This window comes from Balaenoptera musculus, chromosome 9 (genome assembly GCF_009873245.2).
Source record: "Balaenoptera musculus isolate JJ_BM4_2016_0621 chromosome 9, mBalMus1.pri.v3, whole genome shotgun sequence".
NCBI classification, from domain to species: Eukaryota; Metazoa; Chordata; class Mammalia; order Artiodactyla; family Balaenopteridae; genus Balaenoptera; species Balaenoptera musculus.
In genome coordinates this window covers 18,196,828-18,218,460 of record NC_045793.1, presented here as the reverse complement: position 1 = coordinate 18,218,460, position 21,633 = coordinate 18,196,828, and the positions used below count along the sequence as shown (strand labels likewise).

Sequence of the window (21,633 nt, the reverse complement as noted above, 5' to 3'; positions counted from 1 at the left end):
CTCACTGTCCACACCCGACACATGACAAGCATTTATGGATCCCTTACCTTGTCTCATTTGATCCCCCTACAGTTCAGCAAGGGAGCTGGTGCTAGCCCCATTTACACTGAAGAAAAGCAAACTTCAGGGAGGTTAAGTAACTCGTTTCTGGCTGCCCCAGGAAGTGCACGGCAGTCATGAATTGCACCCAGCTGTGCCAGACTCCAAAGGCCTCCATCTTACTACTTAACCTCTATCACAGATCCTCAACGCAGGTTACACAGCATATCTGTGGAGCTTTTGAAAAATACAACTCTGCTTGGGGCCCCAGTGGAGTATATCGCAAAAGCTCCACAGGTGATTCCGCTTTGCACGTGGGGATGGGAACCACCGCCTGCTGTGATCCTTCTAGGTCCGGGAGTTCTAAGACTGGCTGTGCATCATAAGTGTGGCGATGCCGGTTAATAATACAGATTCCTGGGCCCCGACCCGGCTTTACAGAAGCGGGATTTGAGGACTGGGCCTTGGAATCTGAATGTTCAAAGCTAATGCAAGCCCGGCTTGGGGCTTGGGACTTGCTCCTAGCCGGCCCCGCACGCTCGCGCCGGGCGGTCAGTTCAGGAGGTGATCCCGAGGAGCTCCGCCAGGGGGCGCCCGGAGCCGCTTCCGGGTGAGGGGAGGCGGGAGGTGCCGAGGGGCGGAGCGGGGCGTGAACCGGAAGTCGGCCGCGGGCTCCGCCCGTCGCGCCGGGGGAGGCACTTTCGGACGGCCCACGGAGCTGCAGCCGACCTACGAGTCCTCCTTGCTGACACTATGCTCCAGTTCCTGGTGAGTGGAGCTGCCGAGGAGCGAGCTGGGGGCCCTGGGCGTGGGTCCCTCGGGTCCCACTGCCCCCGCGCCTGCTAGTCGCCTGTCGGGGTGGGCCTCGGGGTTTTGTTTCTGCCTCACCCAAATCCTTTTGCCGGCATTTTTCTGCCGCCCTTCAAGTCCCTAAAACTTTTGAGGGGTCAGAGCGTGCGTTTTCAAAGCTCTTCTGTGACGTGTCCGCGTGCTTTGTGTATTCCTCGAGTTAAGGCTCCCGGGGGCCTTAATGACTTTTCTGCCCTGCCACCCCCTGACGTAGACACATACCCCGTCCCCGACTGAGAGCCCTGCTGGTTGGCGTCTTTGAGAACGTAGGAGGGCCAGGAATAAACTCTAAAGGAGTAAACCGCTAGAGTTAGAGGCCTGGGAAGCCCTCGTCAGACCTTTTATAGCTTCCAGACGGAGGACGGCTGGTTGCTGGCCTGAGTCAGGCCCTGGTGTACAAATAATTTTTCCAAAATGCTCACTGTAGGGTAAAACGACTGTTTCCATGAGTAAACAAATTATTTTTCATGGGTCTTTACTTCAGTTGAAAGCGGGTTTTCTGGCAAAGCCCCAGTGTGTTTCAAAGATTGCCTGGTTGAAGGTTTCAGGAGGACCTGCCAAACTTCCAGGTGAAAGTCTTTCTTCCAGGTTTTCGTGCCTTCAAAACTGGATGTTTAAATTCTGATTCTGATAAGAGGCAGGTATTCTAATACCTTCCAGGTGGCCGATGGAAATTGAGTGCTCTTGGGATGAGATACTTTCCCAAATGTTACGTTCTTTATGAAAGAGATTAAAGAAGAAAAGGTGCCCCTCTGTCCTTTTTGAGATGGTAATTAATTTTTCAATCTCTAGGCCGAAAGAGAGTATCCTTGACGTAAACTACCCAAACAAGACATGGCTACACCTCTGCTTCTGGAAGTTTCTCCAGTGTCCTAACTGGGTATTAGCTTAGGAGTCAATAGAAATAATTACTGCCATATGGTTGTAGGAAACACTCAGGTTAAAGACAGTGTCAGCCCCAAAGTGTAAGACGATGTAATTGAGTCTTCTATACAGCCGTAGCTCATTGATAACTGGGAGGAAGGACATGGATTCATTTACACTTAACTTTGTAAGTACCTTTGCAGAGTGACTTTATTTGGTTTTTTTTTTAATTTTATTTATTTATTTATTTATTTTTGGCTGTGTTGGGTCTTCGTTTCTGTGCGTGGGCTTTCTCTAGTTGCGGCAAGCGGGGGCCACTCTTCATCGCGGTGCGCGGGCCTCTCACTATTGCGGCCTCTCTTGCTGCGGAGCACAGGCTCCAGACGCGCAGGCTCAGCAATTGTGGCTCACGGGCCTAGTCGCTCCGCGGCATGTGGGATCTTCCCAGACCAGGGCTCGAACCCGTGTCCCCTGCATTGGCAGGCAGATTCTCAACCACTGCGCCACCAGGGAAGCCCTTTATTTGATTTTGAAATAAACTTTTGCTGTGTATGAATATGGATGTGACTGATAATGCAAATTCAGAATTCTCAGCATTTAAGGAGAGATGCCAAAGCCATTCATTAAATTCCTAGCTCAGAAGTAACACGGATGTTCTCCCACCTCCTCATTACATTTGTTGAAAGAAGTGATAGCATTACTTTACCTTGATTCTACCTCTGTCAAATGATTCACTAGCTCATTTGAACTTGGGCGAATCTTTCTCCTTGCTTTCAGCCATTTCATCTATAAAACAATGGGGTTGATGTAGATGATCCCTAAGATCTCCTCGAGCTTTTAACCTGTGACCAGCCATCATGTCCTAGTGCTTAAGAGGTCAGATTCCAGAATCAGACTCCTGCCTTTGAATCATCATTTTTAAGCAGTGGGAACTTGGGCAAGTTATTTAAATTCTTTATGCTTCAGTTTCCACATCTGAAAATGGGAGCCTACTTCATGATTTTATTGTGAGGATTAAAAATGAGTTAATACATTAAAGTACTTGAAACAATGACAGTAAGGACTCAGATATTGCTCAGTTTCTCTTGGCAAGGTATCAGTTGTACTCTGAGTTTCTGCTCAGGAATGGGGATCAGTTTTCCTCAGAAGGGTAGTGATGCAACAGGTTTTGGAAGTGACAGGATAGTCACAAGTTAAATATCTTGGAGGGTGCTCTGTCATCACCCATTTTGGAACCCTCCAAGATGTTTTCTGTGGTTGTCATTTCCTGGAACAGTATTTGAAAACCACTGCACCTGATTGTGTTCCTTATATCTTCTTTTCATTGTTCATTTCTCCTTGGATTAAAATATTTGCCCATCATCCCTATATTGAAACTTGCTGCTGTGGTCCTGCTGCCTCTTCCCCCTTGCTTTTACTGCAGTAGCTTCCTTAATTGCAGCATGGTTTAGCCAGTTTGGTGTAAGGAAACTTTTGAAGCTTTTAAAGGGAAACCTGATATGATGGGCACTGCTTGTGGCTTGTGTACACTGCCTGTTGTACTGTTACTGGGGTAATGCATTGCTTTTTCTTATCTCTCAGAGCAGCAGTACCTGGTACTCTTAATCACCTCTTTAATCCCTCCTCCCTCGGCTTTTGCATACTGCATCTCAGTGCTTTCCAATATTCTTACACATTGTAACACACATGGGCTTATTTTTTTTTTAATAAATTTATAATTTTATTTTTGGCTGCATTGGGTCTTTGTTGCTGCGCGGGGGCTTTCTCTAGTTGCCGCGAGCGGGGGCTACTCTTCGTTGCGGTGCGCAGGCTTCTCATTGAGGTGGCTTCTCTTGTTGCAGAGCACGGGCTCTAAGCGTGAGGGCTTCAGTAGTTGTGGCACGTGGGCTCAGTAGATGTGGCACGCGGGCTCTAGAGCACAGGCTTAGTAGTTGTGGCGCACGGGCTTAGTTGCTCCGCGGCATGTGGGATCTTCCCAGACCAAGGCTCGAACCCATGTCCCCTGCATTGGCAGGCAGATTCTCAACCACTGCACCACCAGGGAAGCCCTGGAAGTCCCAAATCTTACTGTTTTTTTTTTTTTTTTTAATAAATTTATTTATTTATTTTATTTTTGGCTGAGTTGAGTCTTTGTTGCTGCGCGTGGGCTTTTCTCTAGTTGCAGCGAGCGGGGGCTACTCTTCGTTGCGGTGCGCGGGCTTCTCATTGCAGTGGCTTCTCTTGTTGCAGAGCACGGGCTCTTGGCGCACGGGCTTCAGTAGCTGTGGCTCGCGGGCTCTAGAGCACAGGCTCAGTAGTTATGGCGCACGGGCCTAGCCGCTCCGCGGCATGTGGGATCCTCCCGGAGCAGGGCCCGAACCCGTGTGCCCTGCACTGGCAGGCGGACTCCCAACCACTGCGCCACCAGGGAAGCCCCTGTTTTTTTTTTTTTAATAGTTTTGAGATACAGTTAGTTCACATATCATACAATTCACCCATTTAAAGTGTAGGATTTAGTGGTTTTTTAATATGTTCACAGAGTTGTGCAAGTGTCACCACTATCTAATTTTTATATCTAATATTTTATTGCCCCCCACAAAGAAACTCCATACCATTAGCATTCATTTCTCATTCCCCTCACACCTAACCCTGGACAACCACTAATTTATTTTGTGTCTCTCTGGATTTGCCAGTTCTGGACATTTCCTATAAGTTAAATCATACGATACGTGGTCTTTTCTGACTGCCTCTCACTTGGCGTAATGTTTTCAAGGTTTATCCATGTTGTAGCATGAATCAGGAGTTCATTCCTTTTTATGGTTGATTATTATTACATTGTGTGAATATGCCACATTTTGTTAATTCATTCACCAGTTGATGGACATTTGGGTTGTTTCCACCTTTTGGCTGTTATGAGTAATCTTGCTGTGAACATTCATGTAGTTTTTGTGTAGGTGCATGTTTCAGTTTTCTTGGTTGTATACCCTAAAGTGGAATTGCTGCGTCAGATGGTAATTCTGTGCTCAGCTTTTTGAGGATTTGCAAGACTTTTCCAAAGTGGCTACATCATTTTGCATTCCCACCAGCAACGTATGAAGGTTCTCCATATCCTTGCCAACACTTATACATCTTTTGGATTTAAGTCGTCCTAGTGGGTGCGATGAGACACCTCATTGTGGTTTTGATCTGCATTTCCTTAATGACTCATGACTAATGATGTTTTCATGTGTTTGTTGGCCGTTTATTTGTATATCTCGTTTGGAGAAGTGTCTATTCAAATCCTTTGCTTTTAAAATTGGGTTGTCTTTTTATCATTCAGTCATAAGAATTCCTTATGTATTCTGGGTACAAGTCCCTTATCAGATACATGATTTGCACATATTTATTTCATTCTGTGGGTTCTCTTCACTTTCTTGTTGGTATTCTTTGAAACACAAATGTTTTAAATTTTGATAAAATCAAATTTATCTATTTTTTTCTTTTGTTACTTGTGCTTTTGGTGTCATATCTAAGAAACCATCGCCTACCCCAAGATCATGAAGATTTACTCGTATGTTTTCTCCTAAGAGATTTACAGTTTTAAGTCTTACATTTAGGTCTTTGATCCATTTTGAGTTAAGTTTTGTTTATGATGTAAAGTAGGGGTCCAACTTCATTCTTTTGCATGTGGATATCCAGTTGTCCCAGCATTCTTTCCCCACGGGATGTCTTAGCACCCTTGTTGAAAATCACATGACCATAAATGTAAGGGTTTATTCCTGGACCCTTTATTCTACTCCATTGATCTTCATTGATTTTAAAGAAGAAAAACAATTCATTCCTGTTTGCTTGCTATCCCGTGTGCCTTCTCTAATCTGTATTTTTTCAGCCTTTTTTGGGAACAGCTGTCAGGTGAATGCTTACAAAGCAGTGCTTTCATCATGTTGCTGCTGGTAAAGAGCAGTCAGTGGCTCCCCACCATTTTGTAAATGAACTAAACTCCATTGCTTGTTTTTTGAAGTCCATCAGCTACCCCTACCCAGCTCTCTGTACTAGTATGTCTCTCCATTTTTTAGTTCAAATCCACTTTTCTAACTGGGCCTGTTTCTTTTATTCAGGTCATCACATGTCATTCCTATCTTGTACCTTGATTCTCCACAGTCACGTCCCTTTCCAGTTTAAATTTTAACACTTCCTCAGCATCTTTAGAACCTTTAATAACAAGTTGAGGTACACCGATCTCTTTCAGGTATGGTTTCTTAAAAGAATCACTTCTGTATCACCCATTTTGTTACTTAATGCACGACCCAGTTCTGGTTTTTCATGCATCTATTACATTCAAAGTCCTGTGCTGGGTGCTGCTTTCTGTTGTTACATAACTATTTTACTTATATGTAGCTTTTCTTTCTATACATCATATAAATTCTTTAAGATAGAGACCGTTTTATAATCTTTTCACAGGGCTGGATATGAAATTGATTTTCAGGGTATAAGGGACTGTAATCCTTTAATCAAAACCTTTGGAGGCCAGATGTATTTGGGAGGATTTTTTTCAGATTTCTTCTCACTTGTTTGTCCTCTACATTACTTCGCTCATGTCACTCCTCAGTCCCCAGACTTCTGGTGTTTCACCATTTATTGTCCCCAATATGTTTGTGAGAAGAAGCTGCATATTCCTAAAGTCTCAAAATGATGGCAGAGAGGACATAATAGTGATGTATTTAGTGTTGAGCTTGGGAAGAACGCATTTGCCTTCCTTCTGCACTATCTTCTGTGCAGGGAGTACTATGGGGGGACCGTGTGATGTGGAGGAAGACCATGGTGATAGCATCCAGCCATCCGGATGGACCACTTAGGAGGCTTCCAGGTCTTGGCCTGGAGGAGGTTAAGCATTCTTGGCCTGCAGAGAGGCTTCAGACTCATTCGAGACGTTTTGTACTCTGGCTCCAGTCTAACTTCTCAGACTAATGAGTCCCTGTTCCTCAGATTTAGATTTTATTTTTTGAGATCCTTTATTTATTCAGATTAAAATTTTTTACCTGTCTAAACTTGTCTATTGAGTATCCCATGAACAACATATGAATGCTTTTCTGGTGTCATGCATTTTCCTCAAATTTCTCTTCATGTGCCCATTTCTCTCATGTTGTGTATGTAATTTTACAATATCCCATTGGTAGACCTAGCAGTATTCTGAAACTGGAATTGGATATGACTTGTCTAGAGACCCATGGTTTTTGTTTTGTGTTTTAAAATAACTGCTGTTTTTTTCATGTGCCCTGATGCCTCGTGAAATTGCCAAAATGAAGACACATTAGATATGCCATATTTATTTTGAGACACGCGTGGTAAGAACCAAGAATCCTAGAATGTTGGAGCTAGAAGGAACATTGTTAGTATAATGTTTTATAAATCAGGAAACTCAGATCAGCAAAGCGCCAAGGAGGTTAAGTGTCATGCCTAAAGGTACACAGCTAGACAGTGGTAGAACCAGAACTCTAATTTATTTTTCTTGAAATATTTCAACCCTCTGTTCTTTCTGTTTGGTGTTAGAGCTAACATTCTTAGATGATTTTTTCCCCCTCTTTTTTTAAGCAAATTTAATACTCTTTCTGGATTTGGAAAACTTCTAACTGCCTGGTTTCAACCCATAGGAGTGAAAAAAATCATTTTGCTTCTTGGTGCACATTGGTAAAAATATTCACAAGATATGTTTGATTAATCAAATGATCAGAAAATGGTCTATGATTAGACTTGATAGCCTCTTTTATGCTTCTTAACTTACAACAAACCTATTTAAATTATGCTTTTGGTGTTTAAAGCTTAGTAAGCTTAAAACTTATTAAGGATCCAGCTGTGTTCTGAAGTTCTCCAGCTTGAAGACAATTCGACCACACCACATATGACCATTAGCGTTAAGTGCTGCGCTTAGTTTTTCTCTGTTAACCTCTGCTGTGTATTGCATAGGAGCGACACTGATTAAAGAAAATGATAAAAAAAATCAGATGCCAGTTCAAATTTATAAAATTAGAAGTTAGGCGTTCAGTTGGAGATTTTTAATTATTGGGGGAAAAAACCCAGGAAATTATAGATCATCATTAAAACTCCAACCTTAAGGAACTTTGAAACTCTTTTGGTGTGAAGGCAGTGCTTTAAATTTTCATGAAACAGTTTTTGTTCAGGAAAAGTCACCCAGTGGGATAAACACTTACAGTTCTCTAAAAATCGTGCCCGTCTCTCTTGTCACTGATTAAGAGATGGTTAGGGTACCTGTGTTCTCTGCAGGTCTTAAGTGCCCTGCCCGTTAGACTCCACCCACGGCAGAGTGCTAAACCATGTGCTGTCTCAGTTGCATGTCAGCTTCCTGCTTCATGTCTTGTATATTTTAGTGTTTGAGTGTGAATCTAATTTAGGTTGTCCTGTGCTCCTGTTATGAATGACCCTGTCCTAGGCCTCAGGTGCCTCTTGCAATATGAAGAGATTGAACTGTGAAGGTCCCTTCATTTTCTAAGATCCTACGATTTAGCTGAATACTTTTTAAAATTGAATACTTTTTACTTGATGTAGCAAGAAATAACAAATCTCATAACCAAAGAAATAAAAATAAATAAACGGGCTTTTAACAAAAATCAGAATTTTGGCTTGAGTTTCTAGAACTTACAGCCAAATATTTATAAGGTCAGTGTGTTCAGTGCTACCATATATTCTTTCGTATACTCTTTAACCTTTTGGGAGGATATTTCTGTGTTTATTTTATAGAAGAAAGATGTGAATTTCATGCTATGCACGGCCCTAGCCTGGACACCGGGGTCTTATAACTGTCCTGCGCTCCTTAGGAGAATATTATCCATGTAATCTGGTGTGGTATCGGATGGCACAGAGCTCCGTCTCCAGTGTGACTCTTCCTGTTCTATCCTTACAGCTTGGATTTACTCTTGGCAACGTGGTGGGAATGTACCTGGCTCAGAACTATGACGTAAGTGACCATATTCACGTCTTCCTTGATTTCACGTAACTAATACATAGTGACTTGTGTTTGCTGAAGTAAGGTATGCCTTCCAGCATAAACAAGGTCCATAGGTCTGAGGAAAAAGTCCTGAATTTTGTAGAAAGATTTTCCATTGTTTGAAAAAATAACAGAACTCACAGAAGCGCCTGTCACCATAAGAGTGCAAAATCCCATCAGTTTAGGTGGTCTCATGGTGATCCTGAGCTGGGTTTGTTAGCACAGAGTAACACTGTTAGATTCTTACAGTTCTGTGGAAAATCATGTGAAGTGATACTTTAATTGGACAATCTTTTCAGCACCCTACCCAGTAGTAGAGATGACTGAGTAATTTGGAGGTGGATTCATACAGTGCAGCACATATAAGGAGGACAGCATTTTGTGAAGTAGGGAGTTGTATTAGCTTCACTTTACAGATGGGGAAGTTGAAAATCAGGTGGCACAAATGCCCATTAATGGGGATCCTAAAAGGTAATGCTTACTTTAAAGAGATAAGGAAGGGAAACATGATATTAACTTTTGATTTGTTTTATAGTGAAGCTTTTAGTGTGATAAAGGGAATTCCCTTTGTCAACCTTCACTTGAGTCATGTGGTTTTCTAGGCAGGTGCTTGTTAATTTATGTCACATTTATTGTTTATATGTACAACTTTTACTTGGCACTGGATTGAGGGGCTAAGTGGGTATACAAAAGTAGAAGTCAGGGTCTGGCTTTTGGGGAGGGAGCCTACTTTAACTTACATCTTTTGGTATCCTTCTTAGGCAGTTACGAGGCTAAGAAAGACCACTGTTGAGCAGGTTTCTTTTAGAGGAAAAGTAAAAAAACCATTTATATTTAGAGGAAGAGAAATGAAAAAATATTGATTAGGTAGATGCGAAATGATAATAATCTCTTTTCTCTTTAAAGATACCAAACCTGGCTAAAAAACTTGAAGAAATTAAAAAGGACGTGGACGCCAAGAAGAAACCCCCTAGTTCATGAGGCCGACTCCAGCACTGCCTCCTGGATAAACTGATTCTACTGTTCTTGAGGGCCTCGTTTACCATCTGAACCAAAAGCTTTTGTTTTCATCTCCAGCCTCAGCAATTTTCTTCTTTGCTAGACCCTGCATTGCCTTACAGCACAAATGGGGCCACAAGTTAAGAACAGCCCTTACTTTTCCAACATCCTCACTTCTTCCCTTCCTCCTTCCAGCCACTTGGGAGGTCCTGAGAATGGAATTATGGTGCTAGATTAGTAAACATGACCTTTAATTAGTAGTCTCTCCCTTATTCTTTGGGATTTCTACTACCGTTTTCAAAAGAAAAATTGATGAGTTTTGTATAGCTGATGAGATATAAATAATGCTGATTTCACAGTCTAGCAATTATATTGGGTGTTTAAACCTTTGGTACTAAATTATGTTGTTTCAAAGTAGTAATTAAAATGAAAATCTAGAAGCCAGTTTCTGGTGAATTATCCACTAATTTTATGTTGTTGTCAGGAAGCTCCATAGTTGCTAATTTAACCAATAAATCAATTTGCTGTTCATTAACCAAGAAACCCTGTTCTGAGAACCCTATCAGGAACTGGGGAATTCAAAAGTATTTAAAGTAATGGCCTTTGTCCTCAGTAGAATTCATAGTCTGGTATGCATGTTTTTTCCTAATGATGCATTTGATCTGGCTCTGTTCTCTCATAAGAATCATACTTATTTTATGGGATTACAGGCACATTTGACATTACATGGTAGATAAATGAGAAGTTGTGTAGAAAGGAAATTTTATGCCTTTTTACATTTAAAAAAATGTATTTAAATTATAACTTTATAGAGATTCTCATAAGAAGACTTTTTGTGTTTTTCTTTCTGCAACCATAAATTACCCTTGTAATTTTTCAAGTGTATAATCAGTCCATTAATTTTTCAAGTATATAATCAATTAATTTTTTTTTAATTAAAAAAGAAGTTTAAATACCTAACTTTCCCCCTGGGTCAATACAAAGTGATTTGCATTGTCCCTCATCTCCTAGTTCCTCACCCTGGAGTCAGGCACTCACTAGTTTCCTGTATCCTTTTGCGAAAGATTTTGTGCCTGAACAAACACATGTACATGGGGGTTTTTATACAAATGATAACAAACTATATACAGTGTTTTCCCCAGTGGAGGTCATTCCATATCAGTAGGTAAGGAACAAAGAACCTCTTTTCTTTTTTTGGCTACATAAGGTTCTACTGAATGAATATACCATAATTTATTTAATCTGCCCCTGAGGAACATTTAGGTTGTTTCCTATCTGTTGCTATTACAGTGATAACCTTGAACCTAATATTATACATATCTGTGCAGGGGGATAGCTCCAAGCTCAAGTCCTGGAAGTGTATTTTGCACTAAATATAAATAAAGGCCCATTTCACTGGGTGTTTTGTTCCAGAGGGCTTGTTAGACAGCTTCACTGATGTCGCCATTTCTGAAGACATTTTAGCAGAATTAGTAAACTGGAAGAATGGTTTAGAGACCTTTTTTTTCAGGCAGTGATGCCACTGATACTAAATGTGATTATAAAATGAAGTGATCTGCTTCTCTTTGGAAACATGGATCTTTCATACATGGAGATAAGTTTTGTCCCTGTCAGGTTGTACTGCTTAGGATCATATTATGGTTGGCTTCTCCCTTGCAGTGTGATCAGGGGCAAGCAGCTTATTTTTCTGAAACTGTTGTGTTCTCTGTAAGATGTGGATACAATACCTACCTCATAGGGCTTCCATGAGAAACAGTTGAAATAATGTATGTGATGTGTAGCACAGTGCTTTGCAATGTCCAATAAATAGTAGATATTAGTCCAAACATGTTGCTTTTGGTCAGAATACTTTTGTTTTTCCGCACTCACTTTTGGAGCCAGTTTATGAACTGCAAAATTTGTCATTATTCTATGGTCACTCTCTTTGTTGATGAAAATCTATAGTATGCACCTTGATCATACCACCTGGCTTACAAGGTTTGATCTTGAATGACTGAATTGTTAGCAGAATGAACTACAGCCTCGAAGGCTAGACGTTTACCATCCTTGAGGGTATTCAAAAGGGTTTTTCAAGCCACAAGCTTGGAAAACTCTTTCCAAAGAGGAATCCCTTGTTATCAGCCATGGAGCATTGTTATTTGTGCGTGTGTTCCTCCCAGAGTGGCTTTTTTTTTTTTTTTTAATTTTTATTTATTTATTTATTATTTTTATTTTTGGCTGTGTTGGGTCTTCGTTTTTGTGCAAGGGCTTTCTCCAGTTGCGGCAAGTGGGGGCCACTCTTCATCGCGGCGTGCAGGCCTCTCACTATCGCGGCCTCTCTTGTTGCGGAGCAGAGGCTCCAGACGCTCAGGCTCAGTAGTTGTGGCTCACGGGCCCAGTTGCTCCGCGGCCTGTGGGATCTTCCCAGACCAGGGCTCGAACCCGTGTCCCCTGCATTGGCAGGCAGATTCTCAACCACTGCACCCCCAGAGTGGCTTCTTTGAGGGTCACTTGGATGTTGGAAAATTAGGTCTCTGTAAGTATATATTGTAAACAAAGCTTGTTTGGACTTGGAGCTTCCCTCAGGAGTGACACTTACCTCGATGACAGGATCATTTCTGCCAGTGGGAGCCACCCAGCAAATCACCTTCACCATGTAAACTGCTACACAGTGAACGCAGGCTGACTTCCTGGTCACCATTCAGAGCCCCTCTCCTAGTTTTAGGTTCTTGCAGGAGTGAAAAGGAGCTCGGAGTTCTCAGGCAGGATTATCTTCACTGAGATATAGTGTTGGAGGAACCCAGAACCATCATGGATTTTAAGGGGTGTGGTGATTGTGATTGTGGCACTGAAAGGTACGTTCCCTGGGTGTTTTGTAGAGGCCCTTGCCTTACAAAGCAGCGGAGGGATGGGAAGAACCACTGCAAGACATGCCTTTTTTTCTTTTAAAAAAGTTTGAAAACTACTGCTGATGTGACTTAAGGAAACTTTTTGCTACACCTGACCTTAAGAAGGTTACATAAAATTCTACTGAAGGTTACTCACGTGTGAAAAATAAGACTTCAGGGTTTATGTTGGGAACCTAAAAAATACATTGAACTGGAAAGCTTATTCTTAAACTGTAACCCTCCCAAACAAAAACCAAAGGGAGAGAAAAAACCAAAAGAACCTTACTTAAAATTGTTAAAAGGTGCTGTATTTTATAAGTTGAAGTTACCAGTTGATGTCTTTAGATGTCTCTTCTGATTTAGTGTTTTATACAATTAAGCAGTTTTGATTTAAAGGGACAATTTTATTTCCTTCTTTCTAACTCATAATGAACTTTTAAAAAAAAATTGGGGGCTTCCCTGGTGGAGCAGTGGTTGGGAGTCTGCCTGCCAATGCAGGGGACACGGGTTCTAGCCCTGGTCTGGGAAGATCCCACATGCCGCGGAGCGACTGGGCCCGTGAGCCACAATTACTGAGCCTGGGCGTCTGGAGCCTGTGCTCCGCAACGGGAGAGGCCGCGACGGTGGGAGCCCCGCGCATCGCGATGAAGAGTGGCCCCCGCTTGCTGCAACTGGGGAAAGCCCTCGCACAGAAACAAAGACCCAACACAGCCAAAAATAAATAAATAAATAAGTGAAATTCTTTAAAAAAAAAAAAGTCTAAAAAAAAAAAATTGATTTATGGCTGCATTGGGTCTTCATTGCTGCGCAGGCCTTCTCTAGCTGCGGCGAGCAGGGGCTACCCTTCGTTGCGGTGCGTGGGCTTCTCATTGCAGTGGCTACTCTTGTTGTGGAGCATGGGCTCTAGGGCACATGGGCTTCAGTAGTTGTGGCATGCGGGCTCAGTAGTTGTGGCACACGGGCTTAGTTGCTCCATGGCATGTGAAATCTTCCCGGACTAGGGCTCGAACCTGTGTCCCCTGCATTGGCAGGCGGATTCTTAACCACTATGCTACCAGGGAAGCCCCTTCTTTCTAACTCATTTACTCAATTTTCATTTGTGTGACTCTAGAGAAAAGTTAGAATGTGTGGGTTTTCCAGTCTTCTGTACTTAACGGGTTCATGGAGCATATGTAACATGCATCATGTTTTCACTTCCACTGGGCAGTTCACTCCCTTGGTGCTATGCTGATGTTTGTTTTTCTGCGGAGCTCTCCCACATTTTAAATGCTTTTTCTGTTATTCCTCCTGAAGGAACACTATATACCGTACTGGAGCATATGAGGCTTTTCTTCAGCTTCCCGGCTCGGACTTTGCACATAGCATTTCCATGCCTTACACAGATGAATGAGTTCTTTCCCTACTGACTGTTAGGGCCTTGCCTTATGGAAAGGAACAGGGCGGTGAAGGGGAAATATTTTGAGACCTTTCCTGGTCTTAATAGGGAGTCTGTGAGACTTGGATTTTCCAATGTTCAGTTTATACCTTTCCTAAATCTGGGTGCAACGTAGTCAAGTACTGAAGACCTAGCGGATGGCATGTTTTGAGGCACTGGGAGAGAAACAAAAGAACCCAACGGTGAAGTGTCTTGGAAAGTGCGTGGGGCAGGGTGGGACATTGCAAAATCTGAGTCCTGCGCCTGCTTATGGAAAGTGCAGTGTGGTCGCCTGGTTCTTACCTGTACAGCTGTACAGGATTGGGCCAAGCAGAAGGTGCCCTGTAAATAGTGCGGGCGGTGTGCTGGGCGTTCATTCTGTGAGCACAGCCCCAGGACAGCTCCCTGTGCCCTCGGGTGCTGTCAGTTCCCTTTGTCTTTTTTTTTTTTTTTTAAATTTTATTTATTTTTGGCTGCGCTGGGTCTTTGTTGCTGCGTGTGGGCTTTCTCTAGTTGCGGTGAGCGGGGGCTACTCTTCGTTGCGGTGCGTGGGCTTCTCATTGCTGTGGCTTCTCTTGTTGCGGAGCATGGGCTCTAGGCGCACAGGCTTCAGTAGTTGTGGCACGCGGGCTTCAGTAGTTGTGGCTCGCGGGCTCTAGAGCGCAGGCTGAGTAGTTGTGGCGCACGGGCTTAGTTGCTCCGCGGCATGTGGGATCTTCCCGGGCCAGGGATCGAACCTGTGTCCCCTGCATTGGCAGGCGGATTCTTAACCACTGCGCCACCAGGGAATTCCTCCCTTTGTCTTTTAACGGTTTGGATGTCTCGCTAGTGCTAGTGCCGCGAGGGTGATTCTAGTGTTCAGATGTATTTTTCAAACAGGGTCCTAAAGCCACCTACTTTATTTGGGTTCAGCTAAATAAACAGGGATCTATTTTGGCAATGGAGGAAAAACTAGCTATTTTTTACTTACTAAGATGGCACGTGAGTCTTTTTCATGTAAATACTAACATAAAAGATAGTATACCCTGTACTTCATGGGTGACTTAAAGGAATTTGAGAGACAACTTTAAGCAAATTTGATGTATAGTCGAGAATAAGATGCAGCTCTACTTAGTGTTTCTCCGTTTCATCATCTATGAAATGAGCTGGTATAAGATGATCATTTATAGCTTTTCTGCCCCTGTAGAGTTGTGATACGAGAAGATAAAATCAAATTTAATATATTTGCAAGTGACAAGACTAGTACAGCTATTATTGTAGTTCCTGTCCAACAGCAGAGTGATTTTAGAAGACAAAGAATTGTTAGTCATAGCTGACATTTGTTAGTCATATCTGGAATGAGCAATCTTCTTTGGCCTGAATCTCTGGTCTGGGGAGAGAACAGTGCTGTTCAGTCTACTGCCCAGACCGAAATAAACACCCTTTCTGAACTGGCTGCTTAGCTGATTGGGGGACCTGGCAGCAGCTGCAGGGGGGGCTCCACTGCTTTCCCTTTCGGAGTGAGTCAGGGTCTCAAATAGCTGAACAGGGACCAATCTTTCTAAGTCAACTTAATTCTAAGTCAACTTTTCTTTCTCCTTTTACTTTTTTATACTCCCAGAATCATCTTATCTGTGCCTTTGTCTTATTGTCTGACTTTAAGGCTTGGAGTCTAAGTTCTGTAATAGGTCAGACACTGGAGGATTTGGCTACCCTGACATTAGGAGTGACATCCTGACTCTTCTGAACATTTTAAAGCAACGTGACTGTAGTGATCTGGCTTCGTCAAACCAGACATAGTGTACCTGATACTGGTATTTCATATGGGCTCATTCACTTTTATAAGTGGCCAGATAATTTAGCTTAAGCTAATTGGCAGAAGCAGTAATATTCCTGATTAAACCTGGTGCAAGTTTGGCACAGAAGAATTTTATAACTCACAGATACTTGATAAACTAAGGGAGTGACTTATTGGTTAATTATTGTGGGAAAACTGCATGTGCTATCAATAGTAACTTAAAATCAGTTCAAGAAGTGCAGCAACTATGGGGTCCTCCTTTTCCCATAGGGTGTATTTAGCGAGTAACTGATGGTAGGAATCAGAAATGTGTAATGCCTGAAGACCGGAGGGCCTGGGAGCTTCATCCAGTCCTATAGCAAGGACCTCTGTCTTGGGGGAAAGGGTGTAGTACAGGAGGAAGGAGGAGGCCTGGATTTCCAAAGTGATTTTTCTCAAAGGAAACATTTATTGAGCAGGTACAGTTTACTATATTGTATAAGTTGTTGGGGACTTTAGGAGACGTAAGACATCTCCCCTCCCCTCAAGAGGCTCATTAACTTGTAGAAAGTGACTGATGTGTTTGGACCTTTCTGTGCTTGTCTTCTCAGGGACGAACTACTCATTACCTCCAGAAGAAAGTCCTTCCAATATCGTTAATAGTGCTATGGTCTTAATCACAGTTTCGGCCTCCTTAATAAGACAAGTATGAACGTTTTTTCTCCCTCCCGACACTTAACCAGCACGGTGGTATTGATGGTTAGTGATGAGTGAAGAGAGAGACACTAATCTGTGTCTTCTTTCTCAACTTCCTTTTCCTTTGACAGAGAGAACAGCACCAGCCTCTTCCTGAAGGGGACACTATTTCTTTACAGGAATTTGGTGCCAAGGTATAGAGAAGCCATTGAAGAGAGACGCTTAAAAAGGAATCAGAGTAGTGATAAAAGAGTACTGATTGCCACAAAGAGGACTTACTAAGAACTGCCTTTTTGTGGAGAGAACTTATGATAGAAACACTTGAGAGAAAGGAGCCAACGTTAGGTCTCAAGTTCTAGGTGAGATTTCCCCCCAAAGAGGAGAAGTCACTGGTTTCACTCTCTGCGCATAGGTAGGATGATTTGGATTTCTCCTTCTACTCCTACAAGGGATTGAGAAATTAAGAGTAACATCAAACCCAGTGAGACTAGTCAGTTTGTGAGGCTTAGCCTCTGAGGGGCAACAAAGACAGGCTTTTGTCTCGTCCTGTCTTCAGAAAGAGCTGATTGGAGAGACTAGGTACAAGGAAGTGAGAACGGTTTTAGGTTTCCTTGAGCTGTGGTGCTAAGGAAGGAGGGCAGAGCAGAAGACACTAACATCCAAGCCTGTGCATTTGGTCGTTGCGGGCTCCCTGCGCTTCACTCAAGGTGGTAGCTGGCGGACTCCTCTGCTGGGGGTTGTGCACTCCTGGTGGTTTGCTTGGCCTGTTGGTCAGATCCTGCCGGGTGCTGGCAGCTCCTCTGGTTGGGCCGTTTGCCCACTTGTGTTAGGCCTGATCAGTGATGTTACTGACCTTAGCCCAGGCGGGAAAAGTGTCCAGGTGGAAGAGGCTAATTCCCCATGTATTGATGGCCACCATCACTATCACCAGGCCAATGACATTGACCCCCAGGCCAGCTTTCACCTGCAGGAGACAAAGCAGCAGGACACACAGACTCTAGTCACCGTGAGCAGGCAGCAGCGCAGATCCCCAGATGCTTCCCACCTGTGTCCCCTGCCTGAGCCTCACCCCTGATGTGATCACAGCCCACCTGCGTGGCCCTGATTTGTTCCAGTCACTGACTGGGGTGCCCTAGTGGTGCCTTGTAGGGGGCACAGGACTGTTGAGGACAGGAGAGCAGGGAGGACTTGGGGCTGGGAGACGGCCGTTAGAACCTTCTCTATGTTTGTAGCACTCTCGCTATTACATGGAGGCCTAGAAGCTATGTACTTGGAACACCAGATCTTGGGATGTTAAGTTACGCTAAAAAAGAGTTCTGTAGCTACGTAATAGGGAACTGTGTTCATCAAGATTAAACAGAGCTTGTAAAGCAGGAACCTCTCAGAGCCTTTAATGTGCTGACACATAAGACTCGTAGGAGAGCCTGTATTCTATGACTGTTACCTTTTTTCCCCCAAGGAACAGCTCATGGAAGTAGTGTACCTTAGGTTCACCTGGGGCAACAGGTCAGCTGCCTCCGCACCAGCCCTTCCACAGGAAGGTGACACAGGCACCCTGGCTGGCATGGGGCCTTTGCTGCTTTCTCCTGAGGGAATGTCACCTCCACAGCTCTGACCCCTTCCATTTCTGTCATGGCATTGACACTCCCAGGTGGAAGGGGGACGTGAGGGATGGCAGAGCCAGGGCCATTTGGAAAAGTGTGCAGTAAGTATGGCTGGCATCCTACCAGGTGATGACCAAGTATACAGCATGTCACCACAAGTCCACTAGCTGGGACTAAGTTGGGAAAGTTGCGAGGGAAAAATGAATGCTAGGAAATTGTTCTAAGCAAATGACTAGATGTGCCTTTCTGCCTTCTGGCCCAAGCCCTGGACTTATTAATCACCCTGGCCTCCTGGGCCTTTTGGCCTGGAGAACTGCCCATGTTTCCTAGCAGATGAGAGGAGGCAGGTCCTAAAGGAGCTAAATTAAGGCCATTTCAGAGCTGAAAGGGGCCACACAGAGCATCTAGTTTGAACCTCCTCACTTAGCAGGTGAGGAAAGTGAAGCCTTGAGTTGGTGCCCAGGCTGGGAATAGAACCCAGGACCGGCTCCCTGCTCGTCATCCAGTGCCTTTAAAAATGACTGTGTCTTCTTAGAGGAAAACATAGGCAGAACACTCTATGACATAAATTACAGCAAGATCCTTTTTGACCCACCTCCTAGAGAAATGGAAATAAAAACATAAACAGATGGGACCTACTGAAACTTAAAAGCTTTTGCACAGCAAAGGAAACCATAAACAAGACAAAAAGACAACCCTCAGAATGGGAGAAAATATTTGCAAACGAAGCAACTGACAAAGGATTAATCTCCAAAATATACAAGCAGCTCTTGCAGCTCAATATCAAAAAAACAAACAACCCAATCCAAAAATGGGCAGAAGACCTAAATAGACATTTCTCCAAAGACGATATACAGATTGCCAACAAACACATGAAAGGATGCTCAACATCACTAATCATTAGATAAATGCAAATCAAAACTACAATGAGGTATCACCTCACACCAGTCAGAATGGCCATCATCAAAAAATCTACAAACAATAAACGCTGGAGAGGGTGTGGAGAAAAAGGAACCCTCTTGCACTGTTAGTGGGAATGTAAATTGATACAGCCGCTATGGGGAACAGTATGGAGGTTCCTTAAAAAACTAAAAATAGAACTATATGACCCAGCAATCCCACTACTGGGCATATACCCTGAGAAAACCATAATTCAAAAAGAGATGTACTGCAATGTTCACTGAAGCACTATTTACAATAGCCAGGACATGGAAGCAACCTAAGTGCCCATTGACAGATGAATGGATAAAGAAGATGTGGCACATATATACGATGGAATATTACGCAGCCATAAAGAGAAACGAAACTGAGTTATTTGTAGTGAGGTGGATGGACCTAGAGTCTGTCATACAGAGTAAAGTAAGTCAGAAAGAGAAAAACAAATACCGTATGCTGACACATATATATGGAATCTAAAAAAAAAAAAAGGTTCTGATGAACCTAGGGGCAGGACAGGAATAAAGACGCAGACGTAGAGAATGGACTTGAGGACACGGGGAGGGGGAAGGGTAAGCTGGGACTAAGTGAGAGAGTGGCATGGACTTATATACACTACCAAATGTAAAATAGATAGCTAGTGGGAAGCAGCCGCATAGCACAGGGAGATCAGCTCGGTGCTCTGTGACCACCTAGAGGGGTGGGATAGGGAGGGTGGGAGGGAGGGAGACGCAAGAGGGAGGACATATGGGAATATATGTATATGTATAGCTGATTCACTTTGTTATACAGCAGAAACTAACACATCACCGTAAAGCAATAATACTCCAATAAGGATGTTAAAAAAAACAAAAGACTGTCTCTGATCACTTGATTCCAGGGTAGAAGGCTGGGGGTGAGCAGCGAAAGCTCATGGCAGAGGGAGCGGGAGTGGGGGAAGCGGCGGGGGGTGGTTCGTGGGGACAGGAGAGTTGGGGCAGAGCTCAGTAGGAGCAGACGGGGTTGTGTAGTAAGATCTGAGGAGGACAGAGGGGTGGCTGTGACCTCCCTTCCCTGAAGTAATTCAGATGACTCAGATGAGCAGTTTGAAAGTAGAAAGGATCTGAATATCTGCTCCCAGCCTGAAGCTCTTCCTTTTCTCCATTTGGTATTTACAGGGCTGCTGAGATCAAGTTTGGATTTGAGTGAAAAGTAAATAGGCCCTCAGCAAGGGTGAAGGGGCCGGCTTTCAGTCAGCCCGGCCCAGTCATCTGTATTAGTTTCTTCCTCCTTTCCCAACCCCGTCAGCCCTGGGTATTAAAAAGCATAGCAGTGAGCACAGGTTGAGGGGTGGAGAGTGGATGCGCTGCACACTAAAATCAGCGGCAAAATGTACCCTCAGAGCTGTCTTCCGTGAGCCTCGCTGAAAACTAAGAAATGGGCTGTGAGTGCTTCATTTTGTAGTTGTTGCTTCGGGGGTTCCTTGCTTGGGGGAGAGAGTTGAATAGAAGGATCCTGTTCTTATCACCCTAGGTTCATACAGTGTCTCACACTTAACCTTCTGTGAATAAACCAGCAACTCTTTGAGTGAATATCCCCAGAGTCCAATGAAGAAACTGAGGCAAAGACTAGAACAAGCTCTTACCTTCTGGAACTGGGTCACATCCCATGTCTGTCCCAGCTTTTTCTGTCCACATTCCCACTTTCTCCCAGATTAGGATTGGGAAGAGCACATTTCTGCTATTCTTGGTGCTCATGGACCATACAGAAACCTTTTACCAGGACCATTCTTTCTGCCACAGCAGATTGAGCTATGACAGGTCAAGGGCACCGCTTACAAAATAATAAACTTTAGGAGAAGACCGTGGGGCCCGTCATCCCTGTTCTCATGGCAGGTGGGCCTGGCAGGAAGAGGACACCCACGACTCACCATATCCTTAATCTGGCAGTGCCCATAGCTGAAGACGATGGCGTTAGGGGGGTTGCCCACTGGCAGCATCACTGCAAAGGAGATGCACATGGTGACTGGGATCAGGGTGTAGAGCGGATTTATGTGCAGCGTTTCGGACTAGGAGAAGAGAGAATTCACAGAAGCGTTAGCCTTGAGATGAGACTTGCATTTCCTGTGCTTACTCTCGTGAATGTGCTTTAGGTGATGGCTTGGTGTTGGCTAGCCTTGGCTGGACACCATGTGCTGGGGGCAGTCAAATCACGCCCTCAGAAGCATGTAGTGCTGGGCTCCTTGGACGGGCTCCTGTTGCTGCTCGCTCACTTCCCATGGAAACATGGGCTCCAAGTTACTTCCCAGAAGGGATGTTTCATTTCTTGGTGCTGGTTTAAGGAAGTGGTTTTAAAATTTTATTCTTTAGCTGAGAAATTCTTCAAACACAAATCTCATGAATAAGCTGCTTTGATGGGAGTAGGCATCTCTCGCTCTTGGGGTGCAGAATTAAGGGTTTTTTTTCCTAGGTAAGATAATTGCCTTACGTGGGACTTGAACCCGTGGTCTTACCCTCAACGTTGCCAAGTTTTAACTAAGTGCATTCCCATGCTCACACAGGCAGGATGATGGAAGGGAGAAGTTGGAGGGAGTCATCTGAGCAACGAGCAAAGAGTGGCTGGGAGGAGTTTGGGGTTAGAAAGAACAGGAGGATATTATTTTGTTGGCA

The 21,633-nt window shown here is 43.8% G+C and overlaps 2 protein-coding genes across 2 annotated transcripts in view; one reads left to right on the top strand and one right to left on the bottom strand.

Moving 5' to 3' along the window:
• The first annotated feature begins 689 nt into the window (after nucleotides 1-689).
• STMP1 (short transmembrane mitochondrial protein 1) lies at nucleotides 690-10,536 on the top strand. Its single transcript, XM_036864365.1, has 3 exons — nucleotides 690-807; nucleotides 8,630-8,683; nucleotides 9,620-10,536. The coding sequence occupies exons 1-3, from the start codon at nucleotides 793-795 to the stop codon at nucleotides 9,692-9,694; spliced, it is 144 nt and encodes a 47-aa protein (XP_036720260.1). The 5' UTR covers nucleotides 690-792; the 3' UTR covers nucleotides 9,695-10,536.
• A 5,562-nt stretch (nucleotides 10,537-16,098) lies between these two features.
• SLC13A4 (solute carrier family 13 member 4) overlaps nucleotides 16,099-21,633 on the bottom strand; it is a 40,094-nt gene continuing 34,559 nt past the window's right edge. The window contains exons 15-16 of the mRNA XM_036864191.1: nucleotides 20,895-21,032; nucleotides 16,099-17,409 (exon numbers count right to left, since the gene is read on the bottom strand). Of these exons, the coding sequence (XP_036720086.1) occupies nucleotides 17,272-17,409; nucleotides 20,895-21,032 (276 nt within the window). The 3' untranslated portion in view covers nucleotides 16,099-17,271. The remainder of the gene's footprint in view (nucleotides 17,410-20,894; nucleotides 21,033-21,633) is intronic.